The sequence below is a fragment of the Colletotrichum aenigma genome, assembly GCF_013390185.1.
Source record: "Colletotrichum aenigma strain Cg56 chromosome Unknown KSG_Cg56_contig01, whole genome shotgun sequence".
NCBI classification, from domain to species: Eukaryota; Fungi; Ascomycota; class Sordariomycetes; order Glomerellales; family Glomerellaceae; genus Colletotrichum; species Colletotrichum aenigma.
Genome location: NW_023500907.1, coordinates 1,698,271 through 1,722,748, shown reverse-complemented (window position 1 = coordinate 1,722,748; position 24,478 = coordinate 1,698,271). Strand labels below are relative to the sequence as shown.

Below are 24,478 nucleotides of genomic sequence, written 5' to 3'. Positions count from 1 at the left end.
GCCACCTTCCGACTTCCCCACAAGCCCGTGATAAGGTCCTCCCGAGGCTTAGAATTCTGGTTGCCCGGTGAGGTTATCATGTCGTTTCTGAAAGCGGCCTGTTTGACCGAAGCACGCTCGGGGCTGTTGGGAAGAGTTGCGTCATTGTGTGCAGGTAGAGCTTGTGTCGCTGCCCCTCCATCGTACCCCTCATCTGTCGCCCCTCAGTAGCACCAAAAAGTGTAAGAATAGCTTCTTGCGTGAACCACTCCGGAGGCCTAGACACGAAGGTTCTGCGTAATGAAAGTCTCTCTTTAGACTCCCATGTCTAATAGGTTGGTAATCATCATGGTCCGTTGTCGCCATGTCGGTAAGGTCACGTCTCCAGAAGACGTGGTCACATATGTGTTGTTTTTAGAACAGCGTTGGTTCGTCGACAGCTGATGCGGCGGCTGGCAGCCGCATGGTTCTCTAAGCCTGGTTGAACGTTCTCGTGATCCTCGGCACCACCTATTACAGCGCATCCGGAAGCTTGGCTTCGTCTGTATGTGGCTCATCGTCTCTGCCCACCGAACTGTGCCCGCAGAGCCAAAATCTGCTGTCTCTCTGCTTCGGGCAACATGTTGATTGTCTCCATTGGCAGCTCCAGGACCTGTCGCATCAATGCCTCAGGATCCTGACCCAATGCTGCCGCAGCGGCCGGCGGCGGAGGCGGAGCACCATAAGCTGCCTGCTGCGGGGGCGGCGCGTACGGCGTACCGGCAACCGGAGGGGTGTTGTTGGCGCCCGGCACCGGAACCGAAGGGAAGCCGGGGGCGGGCTGAGGTGGGTAGCCCATCGGCGCGGCCTGAGCCGGGGGCGCAGCAGGCGCACCACCAGGCTCAAGAACGGAGTGAATTGCCTCCGGAGATACGAGACCCATGAGAAGGAGAGCCTGGAACACGGCGTAGGCCAGCTGAGGAGCTTGCTGGAGGAGTTCCGTCGCGCGAGCAGGATCGCTAGAGGCCAAGGCCTTCATTTGGGTGAGGATATCCAAAAGCTGAGACGGAGGGAGAGTATTGAGTGTGCGGGAGATGGCGTCCGTTGCTGTGACGTTGGGCGGGAGCTCCTTGCCGGCGGGCAGAGGGGGAAGGTTGCCTGATGGTGCTGGGGGGGCTGCTGGGTTGTAGCCGTTCGACGGGTGTGAGGCGTTACCGCCATCTCGGCCCTGTTCCAAATGTCAGCCCGTATCTCTTTCCAAGTCCTGCCACCCGTTTCCAAACATACATGGCCATGAGCATCGTTGTTGTCGTCACTGCCTCCCTCATTGGAGAAGTCAACTCTCAATTTCCTTCCCATAATCTCATAGTCGTTCAGGTTACGGACCGCAGACGCAGCCGAGTCTGAAACATCGGTTAGCCCTTGAATTCCATCGTGTGCGCAACCACATTACCATTGTCCGGGTACTCTGCGAAGCCGAAGCCCTTGGGTCGGCCAGTCTCGCGGTCGTAGACTAGGCGGAAGTTGAGCACCTTGCCAGCGCTACTGAAGATGTCACTGATCTGCTCCTCGGACAACCCTATCGAAATGTTCAGCGCAGGTTTTTCCGTTGAAGATATAGTACCCACCGTAGGGGATGTTGCCCACGAAAACAACTCTGGAAGGCGGCTTCGACATCTTGCCGCGGATTCGGGAAGTCGATGTAGACTGGGTCGACGATGGTGAATCTTGTGACTCGCTCGTCAGGCGCTGCAAAGCGTCGATGGCGGTGCTTCGAATGTTCCACGCGCAGTTTCCTAAGTTGTAGGAGGCTCGTTGTCTATTGACGCGTGACTCGGGTTGGATATGGGGTCGTGACGCGACTTCCTTGACTGGTTTCTTGTTGAAGGTTGATTCTTGATCCGACAAGCGCATCAGCCGTGGTTGCTAGGCTGGGATTTTACAGTGGGGCCGCGCAGCTTGAGCACGGGCCATACCGCGGGACCTCTGTCTTCTTTCGTTCTAGATTGCTTCCAAACCCGTACGGCATCTTCCATTGGACGTCGGCCGACATTTACCCAAGAACGCTGGAGCTGGCCCCACTCTGCCCCCGTGCGAGACCCCTGAACCCGCGCTGCTAGCGCAATTTGGACCGTGAGGGACTGCGTGGCCAGAAAATAAGTGAAGGTGGCCTCTACGACTTGCGCCCAGAGCCTTTCGTCTCGACCAACTGTCTTTCTTCCCATGACAGCCGCAGCAACAGCCTTGGTGCGAGCCGATTGAATTCCGTTCTCTTCTCATGGTTCAAGCGGGGTTCTTCACTTCTTGACATCACCTTTTTCTCAAAGAAGCCGACACTCCTTTCCTTTTCCTTGGCGCAATCCGTCGCAAGATACCCGCGAGACTTGCTTATTCCCTGCTTCGCAAGGCCCACGAGGCTGTTCGCAACTTGTGATAAAGATCGACACCAACATCCCGCCTCCAAACTTCCACCATGCCGGCCAAGTCGAGATTTACGAGGCTTGACGCCTTCACCAAGACGGTGGACGAGGCGCGCGTTCGAACTACGTCCGGCGGAATTGTCACCATTGTGTCGCTAATTGTCGTCCTTTGGTTGGCTTGGGGAGAATGGGTCGACTACCGGAGGATAGAGATTCACCCCGAGCTCATCGTGGACCAGGGAAGAGGTACGGACTTGAATGAGTCTCTTCATCTTGTGCTGTGTGGCAGTCCAAGCTAATGCGCAATGGTACAGGCGAGCGCATGGAGATCCATCTCAACATCACCTTCCCCAAGATGCCCTGCGAACTTCTTACCCTCGATGTTATGGATGTTTCCGGAGAGCAGCAGCACGGTGTCATGCACGGCGTCAACAAGGTTCGTCTCCGCCCTCAGAAGGAGGGAGGCGGCGTCATCGACGTCAAGGCCTTGAGTCTGTAAGTTGCCCATTGCCCCTGAACAAAGGCAACGGCCCGAATCGCAAGACTGACACAACCCAAAAGCCACTCCAGCGACGAGGCTGCCGAGCACCTGGATCCCAACTACTGCGGCCCCTGTTACGGTGCCACGGCGCCGCCTAACGCGCAGAAGGCCGGCTGCTGTAACACTTGCGAGGAAGTCAGAGAAGCGTACGCGCAGGCCTCTTGGGCGTTCGGTAAGGGAGAAAACGTCGAGCAGTGCACGCGCGAGCACTACGCCGAGAAGCTGGAGGAGCAGCGCAGGGAGGGCTGCCGCATTGAGGGTGGCCTCCGCGTGAACAAAGTCGTTGGAAACTTCCACTTGGCTCCTGGCCGCTCCTTCAGCAACGGAAACATGCACGTCCACGACCTCAAGAACTACTGGGAGACTCCCGACGATGCCCAGCACGACTTCACGCACGTCATCCACACCCTCCGCTTCGGTCCCCAGCTGCCCGACACCATCACCAAGAAGATGACGAAGCGCGCCTACGCCTGGACTAACCACCACGGCAACCCCCTCGACAGCACCCACCAGGAGACCAACGACCCCAACTACAACTTCATGTACTTTGTCAAGATTGTCCCCACATCGTACCTCGCCCTCAACTGGCAGAAGAGTGCCTCTATTCAGGACGAGGAGAGCTCTGGTCTCGGTCTCCTTGGCCACCTCAGCGACGGCAGTGTCGAGACTCACCAGTACTCCGTGACGAGCCACAAGCGCAGCTTGGCTGGCGGTGATGACTCTGCCGAGGGACATCAGGAGCGCCTTCACTCTCGTGGTGGTATTCCGGGTGTCTTCTTCTCCTACGTAAGTTCCAATTTACCCCTATTCAAGCATCCATGACTAACGTTCCTCAGGACATCTCCCCCATGAAGGTCATCAACCGCGAAGAGCGCGCCAAGACCTTCACTGGTTTCTTGACCGGTCTCTGCGCCATTATCGGTGGTACCCTCACCGTCGCTGCCGCCGTTGACCGTGGTGTTTTCGAGGGTGGCCTGCGTCTTAAGAAGATGCGCTCGAAGGATCTTTAAGGGGTTGTAGACGGGGATGTATGTAGCTATATTTGTCGACATTTCTCACACGCTGTGCATCAAAATTGGAGTTTGGGTGGCTTGGTAAAGACGGAACATTACAGTCGATCGATATATCAAATGCGAATAGAGCACAGACTAGTCTCGGTCCGCCAGCTTCTCGTGTCCTCAAGCAACGATGCGCTACACCTCTGTCATCATCAGTGGGCATGGCTATCTACTGGCATGCGCTTTGCAACGTCTTTGGGAAAGGCATGTTTTACCCGATTATGGAATCGAAGTGCAGCTTGCCACAAGAACATCGGGTTTCTCTCCCTCCTCCCCTTAATTTGCTGCATGTGGGCAGTGCTGTCTTCGAGACGCAGTTCGCGGAGACCACGTGGTCTATACGTATTCTATGTCTACATCGATATTAAACTATCTTGGAAAGTCTCGACTGAGTCTGAGCGAATTGAACTGGAGTCTCCCGGACGCGGATGATCTAGGGGGGGTTGTAAATGCAGGATATTGATTTGCTCCAAGAGTTCATTGATCTCTTCAAACGCATGTTTAATAGCTTGACATTTAGCAAGTATACACAGGATCGATCTTAGAATGATATACGCAACGAAAGCCCAGGGACACCGCCAGTCTCGAGAGAGGTTGCAGTATCGTTCGCAAGATAGTTCTCATGAACAATCCGTGGCGCTAGTAGTTCAACTGGAATCTAGTACTCTTGAGCAGAGTTATTTTAAGGTCAAGCACGAGAGATCGCGTTGCAAAGTGCCTCTACTGGTGCTCGTGAGTCTTGGGCAGGATGAATCTGTGAGGGATGTTTCGCAAGTGGCCATTTCATCGACCTAAGAAGTCTATTTTCGTCTTAAAATTAACAAATTTTCCTATGGAGTCCTCACACTGTTCATTTCATCAGAAAGATGTATCGATCGTTTCATCAGTCCATCCTTCAATGTCTGACGAGTCGAAAAGATCTTCCCAATACCCCGACTTCCCCACGTCTACCTCTTGCCCAACATTTCTTTGGCCCATAGCGAAACCGCCAATGCTCTCAGTGTGCCACTTGGGTTCAAAATGAGCTGCTGAAGTCACTGGGAGTGAAATGGATGTGTGAGACTTCGCTGAGGTTTGAGCCCGCAGTATTTGCCCATTCACAAGTGGCTGTGCCAAGGAAACCTCCCATGGGTTTTCCAGCGCTTCCAGAGGTTCCTCTGGACCTTCGTGGGTGTCTGAGGCTTCCATGGAGTAGATGCAGAAGAATCGATCGAGGAGTTTATTCATCGCGTCCATCATTATCGAGGGATTCGGCGATGCCATATTAGACTCATCGTATGTTATAGAAGCAGGCGACCTTTGGTGACTTCTCAATGTCTCTGCTACAATCTCTGGACCCTTCTGGCCCCAAAGTTCTTTCATGCCTGTGATTGCTTCACGCATGGGGTCCTCAACGTATGCCGTGGATGGACGTGGCTTTCCCTGGAAGACCATATCCCACATGGCAAACCATTGATCACTCAACTCCATGTTTCGGTCGGCCCTTGCAGAAAGTCTCTCTTTCTGGTCATGAGTGATGCCATCAGGTCGTGGATAATCTCGTATCTGGCATAGTTGAACCCTAGAATGCTTCATTTGTTGTTCCTGGTTATCGAATTCTGATCCACAGCTAGGGCAATAAGGCGGCTGCATGTACTTTCTGCAGAGATGCTGTTTCACATCCTTGATACTCTTGAGCTGAAGTTTGAGGCAATCTTGGTATTTGCCCCTATCCGACTTGTAAAATGGACAGGCGAGATGAAGCTCACTTTTGTTGCCTCTGTTGCGCCCCTCCGAACGCCGTTTATCGTGGCCAATGTGAGGTGCATTGTTGCCATCTCGCCAGCCCATACTGGTTTCGAAACGGTTCTGCTCCAGTACCGATGGGAGGGTGTCAGAAGTGGCGCCTCTGCCGGGCTGTGACTGGGCCCAAACCTGACAAACATCTATGGGATGCGCTCCAGTGACCATTATTTAATAGGAGCAGGTTGATCTGGTGACTTCCTGGACCACTAAGGTGTCAGCATATTAATTAGACCTCTAGAAGCAATAATCTCGACGATAAAGTTGCACTCACACACGAGTCCCGCTTCTTCAACCTCAACGGAGTGAATGTCGAGAAGGTTCTATGAGTGTATCTGATGATGTGACACAACGAGTCGAGGCCCGATGTCTAGAAAGCCCGGTGTAAGGGGTATTGAGTAAAGCTTCTACGGACAGTATGACAGAGCTGCGTGTTCCAATAGACAGTGCGTTCTTGGGACGAGAAGATAAGACGTCCAGGCGAAAGGATAATCTTTAAACGGGCCTTGCTAAATGTATAGTATGTATGCCCATCCTCCTGTTACCAGTCGTGGGGAGAGCGCTCTCTTATGTACCTCACCTCTGTGGTTACGCAGTATCTCACACGCACCAAGAAAGAGGGCTTCTGCCCAATTCGCCCTTCCTTTTGCGTCAGAAAAGCGATGGAAAGGCAAACCCTAGTTGAGGGCCATGGTAAATGCGGAAACCAGACCAGGCTTTGGGAGGTGAGTGGGTATCCAAGACTTAACATATTGACACTGAAGGCCCTCGGTCGCCAGGGCAACAAGACACACTTGAGGCACAATTGCGCCCAAATCGTCAGCTCGGGGCGAAACCGCAGGCATGAATGGCGATGATAGGACGAGCGATGCCAGCTTTGACGTCCAGACGCACTCACACACATAGGCCTGGCATGCAACTAGGCGGACTCGTCCTGCAGTTCGCATTTGCCCGTTAGAAAGAATCATCCTGCACAGCGGGCGAGATGTGAGTGAATGAGACATTTGGGCCAATCAAACTAGATACTGTGACACTACGAGGTGTATGACACTGCCCTGCACCGCGGGGGAATTGCGGGCGCAGGAGGTTTGCAAGGGAGATTCAATCCGCATGTCGACCTTGAACCAAATGGTCGAAATGACGGACGGTGCATGTCCATAGGCCAGGAAGGGGGGCTTTTGGGCAGCTGTGGTAGGCGTTGCTATTGGTGCGTTGGTCTATCAACTGAGCAGTATCGATGATCATTCTCTGATACCTTTGCAACCCTGCGCGATCCCTGTCGGGCTTGCAGCATCACTGTTAGACTGAAAGCATGGAGGGCACTGCAGCCTCGACGATAATCGTTGCCGGAGTCAGTAGATGCTTGCTTGGAATCGACCTTAAAGTCGGGCAATGAACCAAACCACTCTCGCAACTATCTTTAAAGTATCCGGGCACCGAAGGCTTGTCGATAACGTTGCTTGAGTCCGTAGGTCTTTCCTTGGAGTCGACTTGAAACCAGGCAATGGTGCACTGAGACGAAAGTCGATGATGCTTCACTACGCGGTTCGTTGCCCTGCCTGCAATACCCGACCCTACTTGCTTGTCCTAGGTTATCTAATGCTCCAATTCTTGGAACGACCACCTGTCCTCGTCAAAAGACGGAAAGACTTCAAAACTTTGCCTTATCACAGGCTTCGTTGCGTATAGCTGGGTGTAGAAGATAGTCAAGTGGTATGATCAAGGTGATTACGAGCGGATTCTTTGAGGTACAGCATACGCATACCTCAGACGCGAGACACCACTCACAGGGCGTTCTTTGATATCCATTGCCGCAGTGGCCAGCAGTCAATTTCCCAAGGTAACCGGACGGAAAATGTGTTTCATGTCAATGCTGGGTTTTTACATTATAATATGAATGAAAGACTGGTGTACAGGCACATGTTCCGTTTACCATCCGTGAATGCACCAATCTAGACTAAGGCATCGTATGCTTTTGGCCCGCCCAAACTCCAACTCCAGCACCAAATCCAACAACGCGTGAGCTCTCCCCTTTATACAATATTGTAAACCCGCTTCGCAATCATGTAACAGGCCAGTCCAAATGCCAACAGGCCAGCGGTGATTGCCCAAAACCATTTGAGGTCGCCCTCGTATTCTTGGCCTGGAACCCACACGTTCATACCCCACAGACCGGTGATGATATTCATGGGCAACACAATGGTACCCAATACTGTGAGCTTACCGAGAACGTCGGCGGTCTGCTCCTGTCGTTCGTTCATGCGGATGTTAATCTGGGCAAGGTAGTTGCCGTGAGACCGAGCGAGGATCCTAAAGAGTTGTGTGGTTAGCTTAAGTTCTCAAGGCTGATGTGTTTTAAGCTTACTTCTCATAGTGACTGAGGTTGGACGTCATCGTCACAATATGATCCTGAATATCGCCCAGATACAGTCCAATGTCAGACCTCGGGGCGACCTCCCAACGCTCGTTGCAGCGCTTCGCAAAGCCCTTGATAACGTCTGCCTTGTTGCCGAGCAGACGGTAAAGACTCATGACACGCTTGCGGCAGTCACCCACACGTCGAAGCATGTCTCCCTCTGATCCTATGGTTGTTCCTGTGCTGCTTGCCTTTTCGTCGCATTGACTCTTCGAGTCATCGGAATGAGAGTGCAGCCTCAGAATAGCATCATCAATGTCGTCAACCTCATCCTCGATGTTCTGAATCAAGGGGACGAAAACGTCGGTGATATCGTCGATGATGGCGTACGAAATCCAATCAGAGTTAACAATCAGGTAGTCCTTCAGCTGGCGAATTCTCCGGCGCACGTTGGCAGGGTGCGGCGTCATGGAGAAGTGGAAGCTAATGACACCCTCACGGAACACGATGACGTACATGTTGACGGGCTCCAGGTAGTCTTCACTGTTCTGATCCTGATCGAAAGATCGATAGTTGACGAAGTAGTAGTGGCGAAACAATTCCACCTTCTCTCGCGCCTCCTGAACCATGATATCTTCGGCAGTGAGCGGATGGATACCGAACGCCTTGGACAGCACCTTCATCTCCGCCTCAGTCGGGCTGAGAACATCCAGCCACCAGACGGGTCGCTCGCCGTACCTCGGCGTCTTGACCAGCAACTCTGGCGTTTGAGTTGTTTGGTTGCCCACGACTGGTGACCTAACGCCTGTTGGAGTACGGTGAACAGAGCCAGCTCGTGAGCTGCCACCTGAAGTCTTCTCTGGAGAGGCGACACCATGAATGGGCTGGGTGTTAGCCAGCGACGGCTGTCGCGTAGGTGCCCTGGATTCACCATTGTGAACACTCTGTGAGTGATGGGTGTTCACATGAGACAGAGGTACCGTATCGCCTTCCTCGTCGCTGTCCTCGCTCTCATCATCGGAAAGGATGCGGGGATCAGGGATGAAGAGCTCTTGGAAGTTTCCACCTGGTTGCACAAGTTCCGAAATTGTCTGGCTGTGGATTGTGCTCTGGAACTCTTCGTTGAAATATGTGAATCGGTATGGCGACTCTTCCTCGGCGCGGTACCACTCCCTGGTGACTGGACGTAGACGTCCATTGATGAGCTGCGGCTCAGTGATGCGCTTGACCCGCCGCTCATCCGAACGTCCTTCCTTCTCAAATCGGCTCCATTCCTCGAGCATTGCCAAATCAGGCCAGCGGCGGCGACGTCGTCTCGGGCGGGGCTTCGCTTCGGGGTCCTGGGATGAGTGCATTTCCTCCTCTCCGATCTCGGATATTCCACTCGGGAAACAAACATCTTCCTGCGCAGTCAAGGCGATCGTGTTTCTCCGCGCCAGATCAGGCGATGAATCCATGCGAGTTTCATGGTCGGAATGCGAGCACCCACTGTCCCTACGGCTGCCGCCGCGCGGAGACACTTGAATGTTGATCTCGTCATCGTGGATCATGACATCCCCAAAGCTCAAGTTCAACGGATCAGATGGCCTGAACTGAGGCGACCCGGGCATCGAGGGAGGGTAGTTAACGTTATAGCTCTCATTCGGGAACGACGGTGCAAGCTTCGTTCGTGAGGACCGACTGGACCCGCGACGACTGACGCGTTGACGAGGGTCGCTGGAGCCGTAGCTAGGGAAGATCGGAGCTGTTGCGGTACGCTGAATTGACTTGGACAAGAGGGGAGCACCCTCATCCCACGACTGTTCACCTTCCTCGGCGCTGTCACCAACGTAAGAGTTTCGCAATCGGCTGCTCGTCTGCGGCGTGGCCGAGGGAAACCCACCGCCGGGCGTCATGATCGATGGCCGCCGGGTCCGGAGTGATTGCTGGTCTCTTGAAGTTGGTGTCAGTATGTTTCAAACCTCGAAACAAAAATGTAGTAAATTTGCCAGCTTACCGGTGATCCAGGAGTGCCTCGCTCTCAATGCTAGTATTGCTCAGATTAGAGCGATGGAGATAGAACTCGTCGCGGTCGTTGGAGGGTGCCGGAGCTTCGTCGTGGGACTCCTCCGGTAAGACAGCGAAGGACTTGCGCCGATTGCGCTTCTTCTTGGCTCCGCCACGGTGATTCTTTCGCCGACGAGGCTGATGCTGTCCGTTCTGGTCATTACCGTTCGCATTGCCAGACGGGGTGACGGGGGGCGGTGGTGGTGCTGTCGAGCTTGACCCTAGCGCATTGGACTGTCTCCGGGGTGTTGGTGTTTGGAGATGCGCAGCTAGGGGCTGGAACGGGTTGCCAGACATGTTGGCAGCGGGAGGAGTAATATGTCACACCGTCTCCTTGCAACGCTTATGTACGCGATGCGGTGGTGCCGTGGGTCGGCGTCGAGTAGACGCAGGCTAGGCGTGTACCGTGGGCCGACTGCCTGGGGGAATTTGGTGGCGACGGGGCTTGATTCCACGTGAAGGAGACGAAAGACTCAGAGCTGCGGACTGGAACTGCGGTCGACGGGGGGTGGGCTTCAGCCGTGTTTGCGTTTTCTGTGGAGCGAGCTGGGAATACAGCTCAATGGGAGAGCAGCAGGCCGGACGGAGATAACGACGATGTCGTCTCGGAGGCTCTGCAAGGATGTTTTGGACCTTGGTAGACAGCGAGGCGAGCAGAGATACGTGTCAGTGGAGCCAAGCTGTCGAAGGATGCGTGAGGTCGACCGATTGGCAAGGGACGGGAAGGATGGTAGGATAACATGTAAGGCACAGCGGACGAGCAGGAAGAGTAGTAAAATTTGCGCCGTCCTTCGTTGGCTGACTGGCCGGTTGGTGGTGGTGACTTGCACCAGGAGAAAAGTCTGCCGATCGAATGGGAATTGGAGATAAAAGGCGATGCATCCGTTGCTTTCGGTGATGTCAGTGGGAAACTGGAACAACCCAGCGCCCCTAGGTCCTTCCAAAGGCTAAGCTGCTTTTAGCGCATCCAGGACCCAGCACACACGGGCTTGCTGAGACCCCGCCTCATTGGCTCCATTGGCCTCTGAGAGGTCCGAGAGCAGCGAAGAGCTTGCGCTCCCAGCTCGCCCCCGATCCACGCACTGCTTGTGACTGGCTGCAGCGCCCTCGACCGGCCACCTCCGAGCATTTAGGGCGTCTGCCGGTGAGCATACAGCGGGCTGGGGGACCACTGAGCTGCCATCCCCGCAGTCGCAGTGGGGTCGCAGCGGTGGTCCAGAGCCGCTGTGGCTCCCAGTTTTTCCAAACGGGGCACCCCTTCAGCGATGTTGCGCAGCAATGCGTCAGTCTCCAGGTGTTCCTTCGCCTGCCCGCAGTCAGGTTCTTTGACGCATGATTGACGCTGCCTCCACCAGGCACCTCGTTCCGCCGTCTTAAACTGGACCTACCTTACCTGCACCTCTCTGGTCTCAGGTAGCACATTCTGCCTGGACGGCACTTTGCCTCACCGCTCAGTCGTCCTGGTTGCTTCGGGCATGTGAGCACACGACATTCCAAAGCTCAAGGTCTGGGCACCGCTACCGTCCCAAGAAACCGTTTCGACCATGTGAAGAAACAACCAAATCCCCCCGGTACCGGAGAAGCTGTCGGGGTCTGGGGCACACCACAAAGACGGCAGTCTTCATACCCCTCCTGAGTGCTTGAGCCAAAGTCGTCCGATCTCGATGTTGCTGTGGGTGTGCCACATGGACAGGAACGGCTGCAGCGGGAGCTAGATGATGACAGAGTAGAGCTGTAAGAACAAGGCAGGTACGGAGGAATAATTGACGACCTAAGACAGCGTCGTCGCCGTAGGAGCTGCCCATCGGAAACCGGCAACTTGAATTCATGCTTTGACGGAGACTCGAGGGAGCGGATCTCCAATATGCAAAATCGAATGTACGACATGACCTTACTCGACCTTATTTCAAAACTCAAACAACTACCCTAACCCAGCGGAGCTGAGCTGAGCTCCCTCGTTTGAGTAGCCCTTTCAGAGCTAATTCGAAGAAAATAAGTCGGACAAGATTCAGGGAGTTGCCCATCGTAGTGGTGTCGGCCAGGGTTCAGAACATCGGCGTCCTGTATCATGTATAAGTCATTTCAAGCTCGTCACCACAATCGCCCTTTTCAATCCCATCTTCACACGGACAAGCGGACTCTGCACTTTCCTGGGCTAAAATGCGCCTTTTTGCGCTATGCTCTCAGGGCTAGCCACGCGCCATGACGATCTGAAATATCTTACTTTTGTAGTGCCGTCTATGCTTTTGACCATATTACGCCCCAGCATCGATATGCGATTCATACACAAGGAAATTTTTGGTTGACCGTAAAAAAGACAACATCTCCGCCTCTTTTTCCGCTCCATCATTACGCGCCATTTACTCAAAACTCCACAGCTTCGTCAACAAGGTGTCTTGGACACCGGATTCCGGTTCGTTCGACAGGAACACCCTCTTCGGGATTTGAAATTCAATCACCGGTGGCTTCTTGACCTGCTTGGTCATCTCGGCCTCGAGCAACTGTGACAACGTTAGATACATTCATCCGAAAGTGCACTGGAAGGCAACTTACACTGCTGTACGAGTGGTCTAGGAAGTCCTCAATGTTGTAGGACTGCTTAGTGAACTGCTCTGACAGGATCTTTGCAATCGTCGCTACGTTGGGGTGGTAGTGCGTTTGCAGCTGAACAATCTCCCACAAGCAGCTGTCGATGGCATTTGTCTCCGTCGGATCCGCCTCATCCTCTACAAACGGGTCGTTGACGCCCTGAGTCTCCATGAGAGCCTTGATTTCCGGTTCTCTCGTCTCTCTGTGGAGCATGAAGGTGCACTGCGGATGCCTCTTGAAGATGTTGTACATCCAGGGAACGATGTAAACGATGGCGCTCGGAGGCGCGTTGAGGCTGAGCCTCGCCAGCCTCTTGATGAAGCTTGCCACGAGCACAGCAGGCAAGTGGGTCGACGCCAGAAACGTGTCCATGAGACGGAAGAATCTTGAGCGGTGCTTTGAGTGAAGAATGTCGCGGTCCAGCAGAGAGTAGAGCTTCGTGTAGAAGGAGGGGTAGTCAAGGTTGCGCTCCTTGATGAGGTAAAACACACCCGAAAGCGCGAGCAGAGAGATTGAGCCGCCAGCGTCGTAAGAGTCTGTGAGGAAATCGGCCAACAACTCTGGACGGGTGAACCACGGGGCGATCTCGTTGGACATGATGTCCAAAACCCGCTTGCGCTGCTCCTTTGTTGATGAGAGCTTGAGTACTGCGAGCCAGGCGTCTTGGCCTTGCCTTTTGTGCTGGTGTACGTTGTTAAGGACATGAGACTTTTGCTTCGGCTTCTCGACCCAGTACTTTTCCAACGCTGTCGGGACACTGCCAATATTTGACAGCAACTCGAAAAGATCGTCAAACAATTCGTCTTCTGGCGTTTCCCCTGGTGCATCGGCCATCGTCCTACTCTCTGTTAGTATACATGAGGCACAAGGGTTTCTCAAGACATACTTGATAGCCTTCAGTGTGAAAAAGCGGATATCGTCATATTCACTCATAAACTTCTCCACAAACTCGGCCCGGGCATCGTCACTGTCTGAGTTCAAGAGTGCCGTGATGACCTGTTGCAAGAAGCCTGCCGGGAAGTTGTACTCCTCTTTGTCGTTTAAAGTGTGAGCTTCAGTCTTGAGACATCTCATGGCCAGCGTCAACGCCGTCATCGCCAGATCTTCGTCGCCAAGAAGTTCGGAGAGAACCGACTTGTATTCGAAATATCGGTCCTTGAGCCACGACGCAACCACCAATTCCTTCTCCGACAGACCCTTCTTCCTCTGGAGAGCGCCAGCTGAGAGTAACCTGACAAAAACTCTGCACAAGGCCACAGAAGCCAGGGTTGCCGACTCGGGCTCATCTTCGAAAGTTTTTGCGATCTGGATCAGTTTGGTGATGTTGTTGTAGTTCTTCTTCGACTCCAAGATCTCACTCTCAAGGAGCAAGATCTCAGCTTGAGGATCACTCTCATCGCCACTGCTCTCGGGTTCAGACTCGGACTCGGATTTGGCGCGCTTCTTCGACTTCTCATTCGCGGGAACTCTTTTCCTCTTCAGGCCCTCGCCCGACGCTTTCGCAGGCATTTTTGGCGAATATTTTCGGTAGTTGATCTAGTTTGATATTGAAGCTCTGGGACCGATCTCAATTCTCGAATTTTACAGCGGGTCCAGTGAGACGGGAATTTTCTGTAGATGGCCCGGCCGTCCATTCAGCGAGAAGGAGGCATGGTCCAAGCGCCGTTAATCACGTGACGCCTGCTGACTGGCTCCCTCGGGTCTGTTCATCGAAATTCTCGTCTCCCACTAGAGCTTTGAACGTAGGACCTCAAAGCCGCCGTAATACCCGCATCCCCAGATCATCTCACAATGGCGTCCCGCTTGGCTAGAAGCGCTGTCGGTACGTCGAGACAACCTCCCCGAACCCATGGCGTGTCAATTGGCTGTCCCGACGATGGCGAAAAAAAGGCCGCAAGCTGGAAAGCAAGGACCCGTGGAACCTAGGCTAACACTCAGCTATCCCTTCTCGACGCAACAGGCGCGAACCTCCTCCGGCCAACCCTTGCCCGCCGCGCCCTTCCCGCCATCTCGGCCTCCGTCTCCGGGGCCCGCAACGCCTCCAACGTTCCCGCCGAGGACCCCAAGAAGAAGGCCCAGTCCATCGTCGATGCCCTCCCCGGCAACTCGATCCTCTCCAAGACCGCCATCCTCTCCTCCTCCGCCGCCCTGAGCGTCTACGCCATTAGCAACGAGTACTATGTCGTCAACGAGGAGACCGTCGTCGCCTTCTGCCTGCTCGCCGTCTGGGGCGGGCTGATCAAGTACGGAGGCCCGATGTACAGCGAGTGGGCCGAGGCCCAGGCCAACAAGATCAAGGGCCTCCTTAACCAGGCTCGCGCCGACCACACCCAGGCCGTCAAGGGACGCATCGAGGACGTTAAGCAGATGTCCAGCGTCGTCGAGATCACCAAGTCTCTCTTCGAGGTTTCCAAGGTACGATTCGACCGATGACGTTGATGGAGGGGTTCCGAGGACCGTACGAACGGATGGAAGTGGAGGGGAACGTAAACATGGCTCGGACTGAATGGGTTCGCTAACGGAGACGTTTACAGGAGACTGCCAAGCTCGAGGCTGAGGCCTACGAGCAGGAGCAGAAGACCGCCATCGCCGCCGAGGCCAAGGCCGTCCTCGACTCCTGGGTCCGCTACGAGGGCCAGGTCAAGCAGCGCCAGCAGAAGGAGCTCGCCGAGAGCATCATCGCCAAGGTCACCAAGGAGCTCGAGAACCCCAAGGTCCTCCAGCAGATCCTCCAGCAGTCCGTTGCTGATGTCGAGAGTAAGAAGCAATGCCCCGCGCCTACACCTCCGTCATCGGAAGTACCTCGGATATTCTTTTACTGACTCTCCTTTCACAGAGATCGTCTCCAAGCAATAGATTCCCCGACCTAGAGTCTGAGCGAGAAGATTTCTTTTGTCCAAGGGGTTCCCTTGCGTGTCAATAAACACCTGTGCATTAGCCAATCCAAGAACTTCGAAAAGGACGCCTTGACATCTGCTACGTGTCGCGTAATATGTTTAATTAGAAGAAACATGTACTCGACGGCATTCACGATCTTCAAAACGGACACGATGTGTGTCATCATTAAATTTCATTGACTATCGGTCCTACAGCTATCTATCAAGGCCACACTCAATTGACATGTTGAATGCCGTGGCGTTGCGGGTGTTCTTTTCCGCCCGCCCATCTCCGCCTCTAACTCCGACCCTTTCCGACATTCCCCGTCCGAGCATAGCAACCGGCCCGTCGGTACGCCAACCCCACCATGTCGACAGAAATCATTTCAAAGTCAATCAATCATGAAATCGCAACGAAAGTCAACGGAAATCATTTCAAAGTCAATCAATCATGAAATCGCAACGAAAGTCAACGAGCAATAAAATCTGTTCAATGTTGCTGTTCTCTCTTTGGAAAATCGAGGCAAGGAGAAGTCTGTTCTTGACATTGTACAACAAACAAGCCTGAACGCCGCCTCAGACCAAACTAAACCCATCCCAAAGCTCGTAAGCAAGGTATTGAGAAACGAAAAGCCCACGGGGCCTCCTTTCCACGCGTCAGATATGTTGTTACAAAGAAAATGTTACACGCGGTCGTCCTTTGGGATCGTAAGAGCTCAATAAACCATTCCCCCGGACGTTCAAGCATCATCCATATCGTGCATTCAGTAGATAGGTCGCGACTCTTCCCATTTCGAGTGAGCGCCAGCCTTCTCCGCCGCATCAGGGGTATCTTCTGTCTTGACGTCCGGTCCCGCGCCAAAGGAAATCCTTCCGCTCTTACGCCGTCTAGCAGTGTCTCCCGTGATAGGTCCGATCCACTCCCAAGCGCGACCAACCTCGCCGCTGCGTCCTTCTCTTTGACTGGTTCTCACGTTGCTATTTTGCTCAACAACAGCCTTGACACGCTTCCAGATGCGATCACGCTCGCCGAGCGAGTGCACAGAGCGGAGAACGTCATCGCGGAGGTTGGGCAGGAAGAGCCAAGGGTCGTCGATCTCTTCCTCACCGAGTTCCTTCTGCGTTGCCAGCCGAGCCAGAACGAGATCAACAAGCGCTGGGACCTGGGCCACAGTCGCCTTATGGGATCTGTACTTGGAGCGCACGTAAAAGTAACTAACAATCAACGCGATCACAGATCCAATTGAGAGTCGATGTCTTGCCAGCCCGAGCCTGAACGAGCGCTTGATGGCGCAGCCGATTGGAAGGCGAGCGAGAGAGGAGGACGATAGGTAGGCGTCTGAAACTGAGGTGGAATTGGCCTTTCTACTTCGGGCACATCCGATCTGGTTAGTACGCATGTTAGGAGTTGACGATTTTGATATAGGGGCAGGTTGAAGTCTGTGAAGAGCAAAACAGGAGATGTTGACTTACGGAACAACTTCCACTTCCTCGCGACCCTTGACATCCCCGATGGCGGCAACCCACAGGTCGTCAAACTCCTGCTTGTTCATCTTCTTGCTTCTCTTTGCGCTGATGACCTTCTTAAGCTCCTCCTCATCAATCGCGGGGGCCTCCGGCGCCTGCTGGGCTTCGTCGGTAGAATCACCGCACTCAAACTGGGCCCGCCTCTCTCGGAGCTCTTCGACTGTCTTGTCGGCCACAGCCTTCACCCTTCGGACCTTCTCACCGTCGGCCTCACATGTTGGGGGCAAGGGGACCAGGCCACCAAGGGCAAGTGGGTGCGGCTTCAGGATGAAGTCGGGCTCACAGCGGACAGAGAAGTCCTCATAGCAGTAAGCGTGCTGAGGGCACAGCTCGCACTGAGGCTCAGCCAGCTGGACCGCCCAGTCAGGGACGGGGATATCCGCGGGGATGATTTGCGTCGCGGGACGGCCTAGTCCGCAGTATCCAACAGCCACCTTCTCTTGACGGTACCAAGCGCCGTAGGCTCCAAGCAAAGAGACAGCCAGGGCCCAGAAAGGCTTGGCGAGACTTCTTCTGGGACGGGCTGGCGTACGGCGGGGTGCCAGAGCACTTTCACCACTTGCCGCCATTTCCTGCTCCATTTCAAATTGAGCATCCGGAGTGAACTCTTCGCCAGCCTCGACAATTTCAGCCGGCTGATACTCTGGTGTCTCTTCGCGCAACAATGTACCAACAGGGACCTCAAAGGCCTGTGATTTCCTGGATGACTTCGGTCGCTCTTCGGCGTAATGGCCGTCCGTTCGTCGTCGTACACTGTCGTTCTGGAAAAGATCCTGTCCAGTTCTCCTGCGTCCCGTAGCAGGGGTCTTGATGGGTGCCGGCGAGCTGCCGCTCTGGAACGGGTTGTCCATCGAGAAGTACTCAGACTCCCTCCGCTTCTTGAAAAAGTCCTCCTCGGACTCTTCTTGCTTGATGTGCGGGGTCACGTTGCGCTTGGTGCGGACCGACTTGGGCGGCTCTGGTTGCTCAAACACGGGCTGCTTAAACCGCTCCAACTGCTCAACCTGCTCAGGCTCGTAGTACGGCTCAGGCTCCACAGGTTGCCGGCTGCTTGCTCGCACCTTCCTCTTCGTTGGGCTGATCGGGGCCGGCGGCTGTTGTTCATACTCCTCGCTCTTAACTCGGGTGGAAGCCTTGCGCGGAGACTGCGATCGGGTCGTCCTGCGTCGTGGTGGCGGGGCGAGGTCGTAATCATCAAAAGACTCGCTTTCGTGATTGCTTCCCATATCCACGATCCCCTTGCTTGACCGCTTGGCTCTAGCCTGCTTCGCCAGAATCTTCTTCGCTTGAGGCAAGACCTCTTCGTTGAAGAGATCGACAAGCTGAGGCTTCTTTGCTGTCGAGGGGTATTGAATTTCGTGCGCCACGAGGATCGATCGCAGGCGGGGGACCGTCAGCGATTTCGGGTCGAACCCGGGCTGGAGGTATTCGTACTCGTCCATGTTTGCTTGGAGCTGTCTGTTGTTGGATGAAGAGAAAGGAAGAGCAACAGACGACAAGAAGCAATCGGACGTTATACCCAAGCAAGGACAGACTGTGGTGAGATCCGTGCGAGTGAGACACTTTGCGACGGCGATGTCAAAGGTAGCTGTCGTTGTTTGCTCTCTCGACTGTGGAACCCTGAAGAAAAGGGTAAGCAGGCTTCCAACAGCAAGGTAGAAAAAACGTGTCGCACGGAGGTTTTGGCCTTGTTTCTGCGGCCTTGACAGGCGGGCACCAGATCTTAGCGATGGTGTAAGATGCAAGTTGTGCAGACGATGCGCCCAGTGGACAGATGTTGATAGGGAAAGTCAAATAAGAGCCCACTGACGCAACAAAATCGCCCGCTCCCGCTGTCTGGGTGCTGTGGCAACGTACTGGGTCATGAGGTGTCTGAAAAACACCTAGTGTGGGGGCCTAGAGCAGGCAGAGCAGGCAGACAGGGGGGACATCAGTTGAAATTGCAGGGGTTATGTTATGGCTTCCAATCAGCACAGATCGCGGGTGATAGACACAGCCACACTTGGAGGGACTGTTCCGAACGACCGGGAGGCCTGGCTGTGGCTTTCAACGTGGCGAACTTTTTTCGAGCTTGCCCTGACATATTGGAGCTATTCGATTTGATCGTCCCATGTGATCATACGTCAAGATCGTACCTGCCACCCTGCCAGGAAGTTGTCAACTGGCTGTAAAAAAAATGGCAGCTTCACGCGCTCTTCTTCGGCCAAGGTTTGTCTGCAAGACCTGCACTCGCAGATTTCAATCGCAGGGCCGGCGGTCTTACGCGAGCACAAGCGCATCTTCGTCGGCGTCGGAACCAGACATCTACGATGTTGTCTGCGTGGGAGGCGGGCCGGCAGGTCTCAGTCTTCTGACTGCTCTCCGTACGAACCAATCGGTTGCTCCAACGATTGAATGAAGGCTGATCATTTTTAGGAGCCAACCCGGTGACATCCCGCCTCAGGGTAGCTCTTGTTGAAGCCCAGGACCTCTCCAAGACCCACGCCTGGAAGCTCCCCGCCGACAAGTTCTCGAATCGCTGCAGCTCCCTCACGCCGACTTCCGCACAATACCTCAACACGATCGGCGCATGGAGTCATCTGAAGCGCGACCGTGTCCAGGATTACAATGAGATGCAGGTCTGGGATGGTGTCAGCGGCGCAAGGATCGAGTTTGACTTACCTGGAGGAATCTCAGAGGGGAGGACCATCGCTTACATGTGCGAGAACCTCAACTTGACTTCGGGCCTGTTGAGTCGCCTGGACGAGCTGAGTGGAGTGTCAGTGTACGACAGTGCACGGGTTGAGCACATTGGCTTCGGCGAGGAGACGGAAGACTTCGATTTGACGCAATGGCCTGTCGTACACCTGTCAGGCGGGAAGAAGCTCCATGCGCGGTTGCTGGTTGGAGCGGACGGCGCAAACAGCCCTGTTCGCACATTTGCTGGCATCAAAGCTCGCGGCTGGGACTACGGCAGGCACGGTGTTGTTGCAACTCTGCAAATGGAGGGAGATGGATGGGGCGGCGAATACAACAAGATCGCCTACCAACGTTTCCTGCCTACTGGACCGGTAGCCATGCTGCCTCTTCCAGGTAACTACTCGACCTTGGTCTGGTCAACAACGCCTGAGCGGGCCGCATTTCTGAAGAGCCTCCCGCCCAAGGAGTTTATTGCTATGGTCAACGCTGCCTTCCGGCTGAGCCCGGTTGATATTGGATTCATGCACACCCAAGAGTCTGGCCAGTCGGAGGAGCTCGATTGGAGACTTGAGCACACCCCGGTGGACCGCTGCGCAGTCCCTCAGCAGGTTGTCGGTGTCCAAGACGGCACGATTGCTTCATTCCCTCTCAAATTGCGGCATGCCGACACCTACACGGCTGAGAGGATTGCTCTTGTTGGTGATGCGGCACACACCATTCACCCCCTGGCTGGTCAGGGTCTGAACCAAGGCCAAGGTGATGTTCAGAGTCTCGTGAAGACCATCGAGACCGCCGTGTCTACCGGTCAGGACCTGGGTTCAACCATCTCCCTCGAGGCTTATAACTCGGAGCGTTACATCGCCAACCACGTTGTGATGGGCGTCTGTGACAAGCTTCACAAGCTCTACTCCGTCGAGAGCGGGCCGCTGGTACCACTGCGGTCTATCGGCCTGAGTGCCGTCAATGCCATGGGTCCTTTGAAGAAGTTCTTCATGGAGCAGGCTTCTACAACCGGCGCTAAGTTGTTCTGAGAAAACCGAATGTACACTGTAACATTATCGTATTGCAAAAGTTGACGGATTGGCTGTCAAGTTGGTCGTCCAGCGCTCTATGTAGTCGTCACATCAGTTACCATGAATTCTTGATGAATCCGGTTCTTCGTTCTCAAGAGTAAAGGGGAATCATCATATGTGGTGAATAGCCCACGGGCTGCCGCAATCCATCGAGTCTGAGCAAGATTCCTTTTAGAAAAGAGAACAATGCGGTATATACGTAAATGCTCTGTCTCTTCACTCTACAAGTACAAAAGGAAGAAGATTCCTGACAGTCGTTTTGATTTCCCTCCTCTGAAGCACTCTACCGATCAACCTCACCTGAATTGACGTTAGTTATGCGGGTCGAAACTTGAGAAACTAGGAAAACTTACCGAACACCAAATCCATCGTACCGATAACCGCCACAGCGTCAGCAAGCATGTGACCCTTGCAAACGTGATCAAAGCCACCCAAGTGGGCAAAACCAGGGGCTCTGATGTGGACACGGTAGGGCCTCTCGCTACCGTCACTGACGACGTAGACACCCATCTCACCCTTGGGGGCCTCGATGGCAGAGTATGTCTCACCAGGGGGAACTGTGTAGCCCTTGGTGTAGAGGAGGAAGTGGTGGATGAGAGCCTCCATGTTCTCCTTCATGGCAGAGCGGGGCGGGGGAGAGATCTTGTAGTCCTCGCAGCGGATGGGGCCGGCAGGCATCTTGTTCAAACACTGGTGGATGATACGCAGGGATTGTCTGAACTCCTCCATACGGCAGAGATATCTGTCGTAGCAGTCGCCACGGACACCGACGGGAACATCAAACTCAACCTGGTCATAAGCATCATAAGGCTGGCTCTTGCGGATATCCCAAGGAACACCGGAACCACGGAGCATGACACCAGTGAAAGACAGGTTCAGAGCCTCGGCGGCAGAGATCACACCAACACCCTGGAGACGCTGGATCCAAATACGGTTGTCTGTAAGCATCTCTTCGGTCTCGTCGATACGGTCGCCGAACTGAGTGGCCCACTGGTAGATGTCGTCAAGAAGACCCACGGGGATATCCTGGTGGACACCTCCGGGACGGACGTAGGCGGCGTGGAGACGAGCACCGGAGACACGCTCATAGAATTCCTGGCAACCGGGTCAGCCGGAGTTTTCCCACATTCCTTCAGGACTAAATATCCGACTTACCATGAGCTTCTCACGCTCCTCGAAGCCCCACAAGAAGGGCGTCAGAGCACCAACGTCCATGGCGTGCGACAAAACGGACATCAAGTGGTTCAGGATACGGGTGATCTCGCCGAACAGGGTGCGAATCCACTTCGCGCGGTCGGGGATCTCAACGTTCAGGAGCTTCTCAACAGCCAGGGCGAAACATTGCTCGTTCGTCATCATGGAAACGTAGTCGAGACGGTCGAAGTAGGGAAGGGCCTGAGTGTATGTCTTGTACTCGCAGAGCTTCTCGGTACCTCGGTGGAGGAGGCCAACGTGGGGGTCGGCTCTGACGATTTCTTCACCGTTGATCTCGAGAATCAGACGCAACACACCGTGAGCGGCGGGATGCTGGGGACCGAAGTTGACAGTGTAGTGGCGGATCTTGCGGTCCTCCACGCCCTCCTCGGTAACCTTGGTGTGGCCATCGGTGCCCACTGGCCGGGTAATGCTGTAAGGGTCGGCGGCGGGAGAGAAGTCGGAGGCGACGGGCGTGAGCCTCGTTCCTTGGTATTCGGTGGAGGCATCGGCGTATCGGCGGCGGTAGGTCGTCGAGAAAGGGCGAACGGCGTTGAACGAGGAAGCTGCCGGGCGCAGACATAACCTCTTGGCGCTGTGGCCGGCGAGTCGGTAGAGGCCTGCCATGGTGGATGTAGAGTGGAGAGACGGCTTCAAAAGAGGTCGACGAGATGCGTGCCCCCAATTGAGCCTCCTTTATTATGCCAATGGCTGGGTGCCGGCTACGTTGGATGGAGGGGATTCGCCTTCGAATTGAAGTGTGAGTGTCATGTCGGAAAGCTCAGAAACCAGTAATTGCCTCGCGCTGATTGGTTTGGCGGGCCGCAGCCCTTCCGCGGACAGTGTGGCACGGTGCAAGTAAACGGTCCAGCGGAAAGCTACAAGGATGCGACCTTTAATTGAGAGCTCTCCAACAAACGCACCTGAGCTGCAGCCGCTGCAAAAAAGAGGTAAGGAAACTTTTTCATCGTCAAAAAATCACTACAAGTCCTTGTCGACGTCGCTCTAACTTTTCAGATGGATGGATGAGCAAAACTCGCTTTTTTGTTTCATTTAATGGCAAATGGCTCATCTCAGTTATCTTTCCAGATCTGGCTGACAAGAAGCCCCAGACCGCTTTTCGCACTCCGTCGGTGAGAAGAGCAGGCCCGAACTCCTCTGAGAGGAGTCACCGAAAATGCTATGGCCTTTCGGGTCAGGGAAACCTGAGCCTCCCAAAGAGAAAAAGTCCATCTTTTGGAATGACCTCCTCCCGCAGCCAGATCCTCCACTGCACGCCGCGAGAGAGTGGGCGCCCGTCTTCCTGACCGCTGTTGGGTCGCTGGCCGTATTCACTTTTTATAACTCACGCCTGCGGCGATATCCCACAACCGGGCATATCTCACCAGACCTCTTCAGGAAACGGACACTGTTCGGCCGGGTCACGAGTGTCGGGGATGGAGATAACTTCCACATGTACCATACCCCAGGCGGGAGGCTCGCTCTGTGGGGTTCACTGAGGAGAGTTCCCACCACCAAAGCCAAGCTCAAGGGGAAGACGGTGAGAGTTGTTCTTACACATTTGAGGGGCACAACCACTAACAAGCGCCGTTCAGATACCTGTGCGATTGGCTGGGATCGATGCTCCTGAGGGCGCTCACTTTGGTAAGCCTGGACAACCAGGTGCTCCAGAAGCTCTCAAATGGCTCAACGACTACATCTTGAACCGACGCATCTGGGCAAGGATCCACAAACGCGACCAATACGACCGCGTCGTTGCGACTGTCTTCGTGAGACCGTTCCTTTTCAAAAAGGACGTCGGGTTGGAGATGCTGAAGCGAGGCCTGGCAACGACTTACGAGGCAAAGTCCGGAGTGGAATGGGGAGGTTTTGAACAAAAGTACAAAGCCGCTGAAGCCAAGGCCAAGGAACAGAAGCTAGGCATTTGGGCTGGCAAGGCTAGCGACTTTGAAAGTCCCAGGGATTACAAGACGAGAATCAACGAGGCGGGAGAGAAGGTCGTGGAGGAGGTGAAGCCGGATGAGAAGAAGAAGAAAGAAGAGAAGAAGACCTGGTGGTTCTTTTGAGACGAGGGCTGCGGGTACGGCTTCTGCATGAGACATGACTGTTTATGAGCCGATTCATTTTCGACATGCACATACGACAATCACTAGCAGCGAGCATATACGGTACCTATCATAGGACATGAGATGCCAGGGTAACCCTTCATGAGAATAGATGCGTTATGAGCAACGGTGAAATCGACTGGGATCTGTGAGGGTGAATGAGTTGGCAATCGCCTAGTTGCATATAGCTGATTTGTCAATACGGCTGCATGATTGGCTGGCAATTTCCCGGGTCGCTTGCTGGCTCCTGCCCCTTGCACTGTACCGTACGCCT

General features: G+C 54.4%; 9 protein-coding genes across 9 annotated transcripts; 4 read left to right on the top strand and 5 right to left on the bottom strand.

Moving 5' to 3' along the window:
* Positions 1-532: 532 nt before the first annotated feature.
* Positions 533-1,635, bottom strand: Cstf2 (Cleavage stimulation factor subunit 2; the record flags this gene model as incomplete). The annotated part of the gene is made up of 4 exons (XM_037315717.1): positions 533-1,186; positions 1,246-1,361; positions 1,412-1,537; positions 1,587-1,635. The coding sequence occupies 4 exons, from the start codon at positions 1,633-1,635 to the stop codon at positions 533-535; spliced, it is 945 nt and encodes a 314-aa protein (XP_037186207.1).
* Positions 1,636-2,431: 796 nt separating this feature from the next.
* CGCA056_v000455 (Uncharacterized protein) lies at positions 2,432-3,929 on the top strand (the record flags this gene model as incomplete). Its single annotated transcript, XM_037315716.1, has 4 exons — positions 2,432-2,624; positions 2,693-2,873; positions 2,940-3,705; positions 3,756-3,929. The coding sequence occupies 4 exons, from the start codon at positions 2,432-2,434 to the stop codon at positions 3,927-3,929; spliced, it is 1,314 nt and encodes a 437-aa protein (XP_037186206.1).
* Positions 3,930-7,792: 3,863 nt separating this feature from the next.
* CGCA056_v000454 (putative metal ion transporter) lies at positions 7,793-10,458 on the bottom strand (the record flags this gene model as incomplete). Its single annotated transcript, XM_037315715.1, has 3 exons — positions 7,793-8,069; positions 8,125-10,047; positions 10,112-10,458. The coding sequence occupies 3 exons, from the start codon at positions 10,456-10,458 to the stop codon at positions 7,793-7,795; spliced, it is 2,547 nt and encodes an 848-aa protein (XP_037186205.1).
* Positions 10,459-12,521: 2,063 nt separating this feature from the next.
* On the bottom strand, positions 12,522-14,259 carry CGCA056_v000453 (Uncharacterized protein; the record flags this gene model as incomplete). Its single annotated transcript, XM_037315714.1, has 3 exons — positions 12,522-12,662; positions 12,715-13,588; positions 13,637-14,259. The coding sequence occupies 3 exons, from the start codon at positions 14,257-14,259 to the stop codon at positions 12,522-12,524; spliced, it is 1,638 nt and encodes a 545-aa protein (XP_037186204.1).
* Positions 14,260-14,541: 282 nt separating this feature from the next.
* CGCA056_v000452 (ATP synthase subunit 4) lies at positions 14,542-15,606 on the top strand (the record flags this gene model as incomplete). Its single annotated transcript, XM_037315713.1, has 4 exons — positions 14,542-14,572; positions 14,711-15,165; positions 15,285-15,507; positions 15,587-15,606. The coding sequence occupies 4 exons, from the start codon at positions 14,542-14,544 to the stop codon at positions 15,604-15,606; spliced, it is 729 nt and encodes a 242-aa protein (XP_037186203.1).
* A 784-nt stretch (positions 15,607-16,390) lies between these two features.
* SRC1 (Inner nuclear membrane protein SRC1) lies at positions 16,391-18,595 on the bottom strand (the record flags this gene model as incomplete). The annotated part of the gene is made up of 2 exons (XM_037315712.1): positions 16,391-16,991; positions 17,100-18,595. The coding sequence occupies 2 exons, from the start codon at positions 18,593-18,595 to the stop codon at positions 16,391-16,393; spliced, it is 2,097 nt and encodes a 698-aa protein (XP_037186202.1).
* Positions 18,596-19,329: 734 nt separating this feature from the next.
* CGCA056_v000450 (Ubiquinone biosynthesis monooxygenase COQ6) lies at positions 19,330-20,863 on the top strand (the record flags this gene model as incomplete). The annotated part of the gene is made up of 2 exons (XM_037315711.1): positions 19,330-19,516; positions 19,569-20,863. 2 exons carry the CDS (start codon positions 19,330-19,332, stop codon positions 20,861-20,863), a joined length of 1,482 nt encoding a protein of 493 aa, XP_037186201.1.
* A 325-nt stretch (positions 20,864-21,188) lies between these two features.
* On the bottom strand, positions 21,189-22,726 carry CGCA056_v000449 (NADH-ubiquinone oxidoreductase 49 kDa subunit; the record flags this gene model as incomplete). Its single annotated transcript, XM_037315710.1, has 3 exons — positions 21,189-21,205; positions 21,259-22,000; positions 22,061-22,726. The coding sequence occupies 3 exons, from the start codon at positions 22,724-22,726 to the stop codon at positions 21,189-21,191; spliced, it is 1,425 nt and encodes a 474-aa protein (XP_037185267.1).
* Positions 22,727-23,276: 550 nt separating this feature from the next.
* On the top strand, positions 23,277-24,165 carry LCL3 (putative endonuclease LCL3; the record flags this gene model as incomplete). The annotated part of the gene is made up of 2 exons (XM_037315709.1): positions 23,277-23,639; positions 23,695-24,165. 2 exons carry the CDS (start codon positions 23,277-23,279, stop codon positions 24,163-24,165), a joined length of 834 nt encoding a protein of 277 aa, XP_037185268.1.
* Positions 24,166-24,478: the final 313 nt, after the last annotated feature.